Consider the following 11,764-nt stretch of genomic DNA (forward strand, 5'->3'; position numbering starts at 1 on the left):
CCAATCAGTGACTTTGTAAGTTATATAATAAAGATGGCGAGAAAATTTTAGCGAGAGTCTCGTGCAAGAATATTCCTATACGTTGCTCACTTGTAGATTTTTAGCATTTTTATCTCGCGTACAAAATAACACGCGATATGTGTTATCCAAACTTACTCTTCGATATTTTTGAAGAATGGCGATAAAGGTAAGGAGAAATGGTATCTATAGGATTAGAAACGATTTCGAAGGAACCATGCTTCTCTCTGACTCATGTTATTTGATTTAAAAGTATACTTTTAAGTACTCATCCTGTACTTTAACTTGTGCTGTGTTTACACTTGAGCGTCAACCTAGGTTCAATTTGTGGTTAACTGAACCCCGGTTAGGAGAAATGCGTTTACACTTGAAAACTTAACCTCGGTTGATCATTCAGCTGGAACAGCGCCGGTGTTATCAATTTGAATTCTGAGGTCAAATTGCTGCTGCGATTATTCTGGCCGTTCTTGTTATTCTGTGGTGGCTCCTGCTTGAGATTCACTATAATTCAAGATGATCTTTTAGGGACCACCTTGCCTGATGTTTTCTCTTATGTTTGTCGTTTTCGTTGAGTTTTTTTGTGCTAGTACGTTAGGGATTCGCAGTCCCTTGACTTATTGTGTAAAATGTGTAAAATGTCCAGCAAAATGCGCAAATCTAGAAAACATGTGGTAATCTCATGCCTATTGAGTAAACACTATTTGAGAAATGACTGACATCGGAAAGCGATAGCTGACAAGAACTGTCAACAGATTTGCCTGTAACCTCCTTGAGTAAGCTCAAACATGCCTCCTGGAATGGTTGAGCTCAACCGAACCTAGGTTGCGGATCCTTTGTAATTGCCGGCACATAAGTGGCTATTTCGAGCGTGTTCACACACACACTTCAAATCTAACCTAGGTTGGGTAGTTACTCAACCTAGGTTGGACGCTCAAGTGTAAACACAGCATTATGTTAATAACTCACTTTACTCATGATGATAGATGATGATAGATGCAGATCTACTCACTAAGGTTTCACATTGTTAATTTATTGTTCTACCAGGAATCAAACAGCTTCAACAACCCACTCTCTTAGTTGGACACCCAGTGATATGAAGATTTGTCAATCATACAGTTGTTTCTTACTTGATGAATGATCATTCATGGCGAAGTTATTACATCGTTATATACTTCTATGTTTATTTTTTGCTGCTTTGATATGGCTTCTACTGTCAATCATTGCACAACTATACAAATACCATCCAATGAAGAATCCAAACACCCAAAAGAGAGATGACATTGAAGGAACTGAAGATATTAGTATGCTTGGGATTGTAAAAAATAGTGATGATATACGGACGAGAGAGGAGGGCTACAGTGCACATGGTTTTAATTTGTTAATAAGCAACCGATTGAGTTTGCATAGGACAATTAAAGATACGCGCCATGAGCTGTAAGTGTTACAATGCTGAATTACTATATATCTGGTCATTTAATATCTTTTTTAACTGATCTTTATTTGTATAATTGCAATAGAATGCTAATAGTGCAATAGAATTTTATTTCTGATTTAAATGTCTCCTTATTTCTAGATGTAGAGGGAAGACATATCCAAAGAATTTACCTGTTGCAAGTATTGTAATTTGTTTTTACAATGAAGCATGGACTATACTCTTGAGAACTATACACAGTGTTTTAGACAGAACTCCTCATCAATTTTTACATGAAATTATTCTTGTGGACGACTTTAGTAATATGTTAGAATTAAAATCAAAGCTTGATAGATACCTTAGCACAATGCCAAAAATTCGCATTGTAAGGAACAATAAGCGTGAGGGCCTGATACGTGGAAGGATAATTGGTGCTGAGGCTGCAACTGGCCAAGTGTTGGTTTTCCTGGATAGCCATTGTGAGGTTAATATCAACTGGTTACAACCATTACTACAGCATATTCACGATGATCAGAAAGCAGTAGCTTGTCCAGTTATTGATGTTATCAGCTCAGACACATTTGAGTACTCTTCTTCACCAATGGTTAGAGGCGGATTCAACTGGGGCCTACACTTCACATGGGAACCCATTCCACCATCCCTCTTGGTAAAACCAGAGGATTATGTCAAGCCAATTAGGTACATTATATACAATAATGGAGGTATGTCTTTTCATGTGCTTTTGCTGCTAAGAAAATGACTTTGCTGATAAGATTTCATACATATTCAGTAAAACTAAATAGTTTGCTGGGTTCATGGATACCCCTCCCCTTCAGATCCCCCTTGCAGAAGCACAGGATTTGGGTGTTAGAGGAGGGTAGACAAAGGACTTTGACATCCTGTTTTCCTAATTGTAGTTTTTGTTCCTTTAGATCACCAACAATGGCCGGTGGGCTATTTGCAGTTGATAGGGAATACTTTACCCAGCTTGGCAAATATGATAGTGGTATGGATATATGGGGTGCAGAGAATCTAGAAATCTCCTTTAGGGTAAGGAAAGGTCAAACAGAAAATAGATCATAGTCATATAAGGGTCATTCCATTGCATATCAATCAAAATTTACTTGAGGTAATCAGATTTCAATTATTTTTTGGATATGGCTAGAGGGCCATGAGTCCTATTAACACCAGCTCCACTTACGGTACACTGCATTGAATTGTTTGATTCACAAACTAACTCAATTGAGCAATGACCAGCTAAGATATTTTTTTCTAAAAAAACTCAGCTGATTTGTTATATCTTGGCATTTTTTAACCTGAGTATCAGGCCCTCCTATGTTTCTATTGCGCCGGCATAGCGTAAATAAAATAAAGGTAAATACCAAAACGAACTTGCAGCCAAATTTCAGAGTGGGATCTTAAAATCGAACACACAATATGTTTAATGGGCACTGCTTGTCTAAAGCTCTAGAAAAATATAGGATTTGATTTATTTTTCCCTACTGTATGTTACATCTGTGTTGTCATCTGTGAAAAATACAAATTCACATCAACATAATGAAAACAAGATGAAACATTTATCTCACATGAAGTAAAAAGAACAAATTAATACAATACGTTTTAGGAATCTGTAAAAAGTATGTTGTTTTATATATACAGTACATACAAATTTGCTTTGCTATCTTCCAGACCCCCTATTTTTTAGCTTGGCTAAGGGTTGATCCACCTATTCCTAATCATACATTAGGGCATATTGCACTGTATATGCATCTAGTAATGACCGAAATGTATCATTTCTGTTTTGGTTTGGAACCCTTCAGATCTGGATGTGTGGTGGCTCCTTGGATATCCTCCCTTGCTCTAGGGTGGGTCACTTATTCAGGCGATTTCGTCCATATGGATCAGACTCCAAGGGGGACACCATGTCCAGAAACTCGATGCGTCTGGCTGAGGTCTGGCTGGATGGATATAAAAAGTACTTTTACCAGATTCGCCATGACTTGGAGGGAAAGAAATTTGGTGACATTAGCCAAAGGATAAAACTTAGGAAGAGCTTACAGTGCAAGTCTTTTGAGTGGTATTTGAAGAATATCTATCCAGAGCTCAAGCCACCTGGCCAGCCTGGAGGAGGTGCCTTTTATCCCATCGACAGAAGGCCTCAAGTGGTTATATGGAAAGGAAAGGTGAGTCTCTTGTACCCCATTGATAAGAAGTTTCAAGTTGTCATATGGAATTTACTGCAGACCCTTTAAAAACTACATAATTACAACAGATAATAGAAAATGTAAAAAGACTATTTACAACAAGTTAGAGGACGAGCTAGACTACGGCATGAATTACACTTAATACAGACAGTTTTGTATGTACGCGGGTCTTCTGCGTCGTAGAAATCTAAGGCGGCAAAGTAGTAGTCTAGAATGGCAGATTTGAAAGAGCTTAAAGAAGAGCAGTTAATCAAGTTCAGTCCACTGGAGAGAGATTTCCATATCCTAGTTGTACGGACAGAAAAAGATTTCTGATATGTTGTAGTTTTACACTTGGGTTCAGTGTACTTTACACAGTTTAGGGAGGATCTTGTTTGCCTTGTGCCACGTATAGTAGGGAGAAGTGACGGATTTAGATTTAGAAGTTTATTGGTCATTTTAAAAAAAGAATACTAAGTCCAGATACTCGTTCCAGTGCGTTAAAGGGAGAAGATGCAGAGATCTGAGCCTAGAGCTGTATGATATTTCTGTCAAAAAAGGAAGTTCCAGTATGTACTTAGTGGCATGCCTCTGAATTCTCTCCATATTTTGAATAAGGCCTATTGCCTGAGGGGCCTACACCTGGGTGGCATACCCAAAGAGCGGTCTTACTAAGTTTATGTATAGGAGGCGCTTGCTTCAAGCTGGATATTTTAATTACATAGCTGTCAACTTACCTGCATTGGGTTGGTGTCACAAGATTTTGGACCACATCACAAGCCTAATTTGGGAGAATGCTCATACCCGCATTAGCTCTGTTTTTTCACCATAATATTTACTGTATTTCACCGGATTTCACAAGATCTTTATCCAAGTAGGGTTGACAGGAGCCTCTGGTACCCAGGGTAGGTTGACAGCTATGTGGATAAGTCTTAAAAAATCAATTCTTGCAGTAACTACTAAATGTTATTTAAAGCTGATCTACAAGTATGTATTCAGTTGCAGACCAGTTTTGATGATGGCTATTGTTTGGACAGTCCCGGTCATCCAAGTGAGAAGAAGGCCTCTGCTGTCATTCACCAATGTGAAAGTACAAAATCAAGGGTATAAAAAGCATGATATTCTTAGCACTACCAGTGTGACAGCGCTGGCACAAAAAGCGGAACGGCAGGCTGGGCAAGGGAGATAGGGCAATGAAGAATTTGGGGGGATGGATGTTTAGACCAGAGAAAGAACTCACAGTGGGGGTCCTATTTACTAAAAGAAGCGCAAAGCTTGTTTTTAGATTCTTATTTGAAGATTTTATAAGTTATCTTTCAGTTTTGAATTGAAACAATATCAAAGATAACAGTAATTGGAAAATCCAGAGGCTTGTCCATTGAGTGTTCTTTAATATAATCTCTTTGGTTGCATATTTTTCAGTTTTGGTCTCTAAACGAAGACGGTGAACTGAAGATAGAAAGTCTGTTGTGTCTGGAGGCATCAGGTTACCAGTCCAAACTCGGGCTACGCCTTATGAAGTGCCATGCCCAAGGAGGGGGGCAGCAATGGAAATTTCTAAATGTGAGTACCAATGTCCTTGAACTAGCTAAAGGGAGCTGGAAACATCTGACAATTCTGTTGAAGAGGGCTCATGCAGATCCAGGGTCCCCCCTTTTCTCAAGGTATAAATCACTTTTGTAATGATCCACTTTTTGCAAGGGTACATGCACCCTCTGTACCCGCTAGGGAAACATTTGTTTCTCCGCCTCTCTTGAATTTTTGGCTCATCTCCCCCACCTTAAATTCTGCATCAGCCCCTTGAAGGTATTTATTATTTTTCTTGATTTTTTTATGCTAAAATTTTAATTTAACACACCTTCACTTCAAAGAATAGATGACTAAATCTGGGTTGTAATTATTTGTTCTCATTCTATTTCTAGAAAAAGTCTGTTTTGTACCATCCTGCCACAGGCCTATGCCTTGGAGTCAATGAATCACGTACCTACTCCACCCCTGGCATGCAGATATGTGACTACTCCATACATCAACAGTGGACATTTGTCTACTAACTCTTAAACGCGACTATTGATGGGTTGGATGAGTCAAATCATTTTTGATATTCTACACTGAACTTCACAAGGTTTTTTCTTGCAGTTTGGTATGAATTTACCTAGATTATTGCTTCATGGAAAGAATAGATTTAGTGGATAAGTTGGAAAAGTTGGACTTGACTTGTATAAATTATCATCATAATTATTCTTAAAAAACATTGCCTCCATGCATTACTAGTGTTTTTTTAAATTTAATTTCATTTTTTAACTATAAACAATGTAGTTTTAAACCATTCTGAACCACATGGTTTGCTAACATTTTTTATGGCAAAAACCTAATGAGACAAAAAGTGGTCTATTTGACACTTACACAAAGCCTGGACAAAGGAAATTTATAAAAGAGTATCATGCCATTTGTATCTTCATAAGCAACAATTACTGCTTCTTGGATAAAGTTTAAACAATATAACAAAGAAATAGTTTAACCAGCTTTCAATGCAAAAAGTAGAGGAATGAATGTATTTAAACCAGCATAACAACAGTTTTATTCTTAATAATATGCTTCACTGTATATACAAGGAAGAATTGAATAAAATTATTACCAAGATTATTTATTTAGAAAGAAGTCATTAAGTATTCTCATGACAAAGTCCTCAAGGTTGCGGTGCTTGTGAACAATGGCGACAAGGGTGTCATCAGGCTGGTATCTGCTCAAAATAGAGTTTATGTGACCAAACGCCAGGGCATCTACCTCTGTAGGTCTATCAATAGAGGAAAAACAGCATAATAACCATCACCTATCCTTCACCAACCATGACTGCCAAAACTAAAAACCATTCATTGACATTCTAAGCCACATTCTAAGCCACTTAAGCCTCCGGCTTTGGCTCTTCCCATGTATGGTATCACCAAGTTTCACCAATACAAACTGATTGATAGATTTGACATCACGCCAAAACCATGGCTTCAAATTTTCCAACAAACCAACTTTATCATCTAGAGTATAGAGAGATCATCTGCAGCACCTACCTGCCCTGTATAAAGTACTGATTTGTTCCTAATTTCTCAGCCAATGCCTGGCAAGCTTTCTCGAACTCCTCAACAACCTAACAAAAAGGGTTACTATGGTAAGCAGGGTCCAGAAAGGCAGGAATTTTTCCATACAAAACTTGCACATGCTCAGGCTTTTAGTGGCAAAATAACAGCAACAAAAAGCGATTTACTAGGTATAGATCAGTTAAATCGGGCTGCTCCCTCAGGCTGTTATACAACGAACTGACTCCGTCCTCTGTATTTAACCCTTACATACCCCGGCCTCTTTCTTGCGCTGCCAGTTGAGGGCATGAAGACTTCTGTGGGCAGCCCACTGCTTCCTGTAACTCAAGATGTAGTTCAAAGGAACAGGGAACTGAGAGCCATATTGATGTGTAGTACGGATTTGCCAGCCAGGCTTACACCAAAGCATGTAGAGCTGAAAACAGATTACTTCTATTAGCCAATACCATTCATTATAGCCTGCATGCATTAGCGTACTCATAAAATTCTAGTTTTGCGAGTGAGTGATTCAAAGCTATTTACCAGCTTAAAAGGTCAAATTGCATTTTGAAAAAAACTGAGAATTCGGTCTCAAAAAGGCAGATTTTTTAGACCTTAGCCGCAGTTTTTCTTAACATGGCTCTCCCATCTGGTAAAAAACAATAAAATATGTCTTGCAGATCCAGGGTGTAGGTGTCTACCCCTTTGAACATAAATTAAAAATTCACAAATTGACCTTCTACTTGACCTACTATTTGTTTGATATACTGGTGGTCAAGGCTAATAACCAAGACATGCAAACAAACCTCTGTTGGAAGTATGGATCTATTGATGAGAGAGATATATGCTTTCATCTCAGCCTTATCTCGGGCTTCAAAATCTTGACTGACAGACAGCCCCTATAAGAACAATATCACAAATAATCTTAACTATCTACTTATTTACTCCCCTCTGGGTTTATTCAACATACCTTATGGTTGACCAAAGAAAATATGTCTTGTGGACCCCCAACAAGGTCTTTTCCAGCCCTCAGGAGAGGTACCTCCCCTGATAAACATATATTTGCATCAATTCCTAATTGTTTCTGTGAGTGGCAAGGTCAGATAATTTAATCTCTTTCCAGTCTCCCTTCTTATCATAGTGTGGGCACCCTTCAGGAAAAGCCAGATGGTCCATTTATCATTTGCCCTTTTTATAGGTCTGACTTGTACAAACTAAAGTAGTTTGTTGATTGTGCTTTTCATTTAAGGTGTAGGTTGACTAAAGGCTTCTTTAGAAGGAAGGGCAAGTTTTCCATGAATGAACAAAAAAAAAAGGATTTTGATATCAGGGTTTTACCCTGACAATTTTCCCATACCTGCATTTTAATTTAGAGGAAAACAATCAAGAGCAGTCTGAGTGATGGTGATTATCTGATAGAATATGGGGCACGATATGAAATAAGGTAAATTTGAAATCAGGAAGTTACCTGTTGGGGACATTGACTCTGCATTCTTGACACACTTCAAATCATAAGGAAGCTGGCAGAATTTCAGAAATGCCTAGAGAAACAGTATCCAAAAAAGGTTGTTGCCATTCAGTAAACTAGAAAAATGACAAGTACCGATAGGTAAAGACCTTACTACACTTTATTTTTGTGTCACTTTAATTTCTCGAATTTAAAAAATTCTCAAAATAGTGTCGCGAGAGTTGGGATGCACAAACGTTAGTACACAAAATATAACTGTTTAATAAAGTTTTATGGAAACACCTTGTGTATTTAGTCTTATGGTGTACATTAGTACCGTAAGGGTTGAGTTGGACAATTCTGAATTGTATTTTATAAATTTTTGTGGGACTAAATTTAGCCCATGCAAGTTTTTGTTACAGTTATAGCACATTTCAATTCCATTAGATTTGCTTGATTTTATAGTCCCAAATCGCGAAAAAAAAGTGTCCCAGAATATCTTCATCTCAAAGTCCCAGACTTTTGATGCCGCAAAAATTATGTGTAATAAGGTAAAAAAGAGCTGATGCCATATAGTGATTGGCAGCTGTTTGTCTAAGGTAGAGTATATAAAAGAGTTGATGTGCCAGTATACTCAGATACCTGTAGTAGCCCAGTTATCTTCAAACTCTTCCTTATAACTAAATGTAATTGAATTTTAATCCAATTAAATGAGCAAAAGCCAAATATTCATTATAATATTACCTGTACTGCTAGACAGCTTGCTGCCTCTGGGAGAAGGATAGTTGCTAAGAAAAGGGAGAGGTTGGTAAGTTTACGGTGGTTTCAACACCTTAGTGGATACAACAAAAATTTACCAAATTCTTGATTGACTTCCCTGAATATATTATTGTACATAACTATCAGTGATGAATCTAGGAATGTACCTGATATCTTAATCTCACCTTTACTTGGCTGATACAATTGAACATTATCTGGCCAGTCTCCTGCCTCGGTGACTATAACATCAAAGTGTACAAATCATCTGAACAGTACATATATAGGCATATTTTCGAGAGTCTCTTTTCCTATCGAATGCCAGCCCAGCGAAATACAGAGAAAAGAAGCCTCTGTTCGCAGGGAAGGCAATATCAAGCTATTTCTTTACCCTATTGAGACCAGGCTTTTTGTGTTAAAATGTGACCGAGAGGGAGAGCTAAAGCCCCCCACCCTTTCCATTTCCTGGACACTCCCTTGAACCATTTGTGCAATAACAATGCAACTTTTTTTTGGTAAATCAGAGAATAAATTGTGACTTCATACTGTGATTTTTAGCTATTCCATCAAATCTTGCTTAAAACATCAGATATCAGGTTGAAATCTTGTGGTATCCTTCAGATACACCAGAATTGCAAAGCAAGAATTTCCTCAATCTAGGGTCAACCATGGTTTTTCTTTTTTATAATATACCAGGAATGTATTCCGGATTGGCTGAGGGGGGGGGGGGGGGGGGGGTTAACAGTCATAAGTATCAAAAAGCATAGTATTTTAAGATTTCTTAATAATAAATGACCCACTTTTTGGCTGGCAAGGGGGGGTGCATGTGCACCTTGCGCACCCTGTGTACGCATATGCATACATGACAACATAACATTGACATAAAATATGGACATGGAAAATCCCCAACACTGGTGATATATGACCCTAAAGCTGGTAATGTTATTGGTCTGGAGTAAAATCAACTATTTTGACACAATCAAAACGTACTAGAATCTTTGTTAATACTATTACTATGATAATAAAAAAAGTAACAGTACATTGCAAGTGCTTTGCATTTGGTCACCCTTCTCTGTGTGCACTAGGGTCTTGTGGGCTTAAGCCACTGTGGCTAATTTTAAGCCAAAGGAATTAGCCACAATGATGGGGAATTAGCCACACTGATGGGGGATTAGCCACACTAATGGGGAATTAGCCACAACCGAGAAGCTATAGCGAAAAATGTAATCAAAATACCTTATTGGTCTCTTTAATTTCGCGAAATCCTATTCCTACAAATTTTAATATCGCAAAATTCATTATCCTTTCTGTTTTGTTCCCTTGTAATTTTTTTAAATGATGACCAAGACTATTGAGGACTTATGATTCTTAACTATAGTCTCACAGCTTCAATGATGTAAATGTGTTAGAAAATAGCATCAAGCACAATATGATTTCTACAGTTTTGTTTTGTTATAATGTTGAATGAAATTCATTTTTTTGCGAAATTGATAATTATTTCGGACAAAAATCGCAAAATTTCGCAAAATATGCAGATCCTTTTTTGCAAAATTAAGTGCCCGCAAACATAGTAACAATATGGTAACCAATAGTAACTGGACATTGTCAAGAATTATCCTTATTCGTGAAAAAATTATGCTACCCAGAACTAGGAAACGGAGCAAAACGAGAGAGTTCATTCTTCTGTATTTTTCCGATTCGTGATTTTCATCAGTACGTTATCTTATTTCGAGGTGAAAGATCATGATTTGAAATCCACGAGTATAGGAAACGGGCATTCTTCACCGTGGTGAACGTAGTTAGCAATAGAATTTGCCACATGGGGAAGGAATTCCCATTTTGCGAATAAGTGGCGAGCCCTAGCGCGCACAGAACCCTTACATTTTTGTTAGCGGGGGGGGAGGGGGGGGGGGGGTGGCCTATTTGGGGGGGCACTAATTCAAAGCGGGGTTCTTATTACTATTATTGAAAGCTCCCCTGGCCCCAACTACTGTATAATTATATTTATATCTTACTGTCCAAACTCAAACTGGGATTGTGGAACTCGCAACTAACGTAAAGTATAAATAGAATAAGTATAAGTAAGTAAATGAGAATGATTATTTTCTTCCCTGTCACTTGTTAACTGATACACATGACAAGTTAGTCCAATGACAAGTTAGTACAGAAATAAAATGATAAAGGGGCCTTTATTAAGCTTAAATACAAAACATGGAATTCGCAACATCAGTCTCCTGATGAGGATCATGACTTATTCTGAGAAGCCCACGGAAAGGGATGACAGGATAAAGAGATAACAGAAAATGCATGATGGTACAATTCTCGCGTGTACTGGTATTACGTGTAGATGGTAAATCAATGGTTTGGTCTATTGTGTTATTGAGCTATTGGCTTATGGGGGATCAAAAACGGCGTAGATTACTCACCTAGAGCGGATCTCACGGCGTCTTCCACAGGACCGGCGGCCATATTGGATTTTTGACCGTGCTTTATCAGCGAAAGCCTGGTGTCGAGTTGGACAGACAATGCATGATGGTACAATTATCGCGTGTACTCGTACTTTATTATTGATCAATTAGCTTAAATTAGTTTTCGCGGTGTTTTGTATACAAATCGGGCTTGACAAAGTCATGCTGACGCCTATTTGTGGTTTGCAACCATTCACAGGAGGGCAAACTGAACAAACAAAACGAAAGGTATGCTAATCTACCACCGTGACTGGAGGATGCTTTTGTTTATGACGTCATAACGAGAATTCCTTTCGGAAACCCAGGGGCATTTTCCTCTAATACAAGAGAAAAATGCCCCTGGGTTTCCGAGGATGTGTGATGATCATCCTCGAGGGTTTGTTAAAGCACAGACAAGAGAAAGTGTAGTTCCA

At 38.1% G+C, this 11,764-nt stretch overlaps 2 protein-coding genes across 2 annotated transcripts; one reads left to right on the top strand and one right to left on the bottom strand.

Moving 5' to 3' along the window:
- The first annotated feature begins 13 nt into the window (after positions 1-13).
- Positions 14-6,255, top strand: LOC5505693 (polypeptide N-acetylgalactosaminyltransferase 11). Its single transcript, XM_032373990.2, has 8 exons — positions 14-187; positions 1,063-1,452; positions 1,592-2,128; positions 2,362-2,479; positions 3,250-3,612; positions 4,612-4,716; positions 5,035-5,175; positions 5,535-6,255. Exons 2-8 carry the CDS (start codon positions 1,163-1,165, stop codon positions 5,661-5,663), a joined length of 1,683 nt encoding a protein of 560 aa, XP_032229881.1. The 5' UTR covers positions 14-187; positions 1,063-1,162; the 3' UTR covers positions 5,664-6,255.
- On the bottom strand, positions 6,167-11,759 carry LOC5505689 (metaxin-2). Its single transcript, XM_032373994.2, has 9 exons — positions 11,310-11,759; positions 9,072-9,125; positions 8,872-8,915; positions 8,149-8,221; positions 7,651-7,727; positions 7,487-7,579; positions 6,955-7,116; positions 6,675-6,751; positions 6,167-6,406 (listed from the first exon to the last, which is right to left on the bottom strand). Exons 1-9 carry the CDS (start codon positions 11,350-11,352, stop codon positions 6,253-6,255), a joined length of 777 nt encoding a protein of 258 aa, XP_032229885.1. The 5' UTR covers positions 11,353-11,759; the 3' UTR covers positions 6,167-6,252.
- Between the last annotated feature and the right edge of the window lie 5 nt (positions 11,760-11,764).

This window comes from Nematostella vectensis, chromosome 2 (genome assembly GCF_932526225.1).
Source record: "Nematostella vectensis chromosome 2, jaNemVect1.1, whole genome shotgun sequence".
Lineage (NCBI taxonomy): Eukaryota > Metazoa > Cnidaria > Anthozoa > Actiniaria > Edwardsiidae > Nematostella > Nematostella vectensis.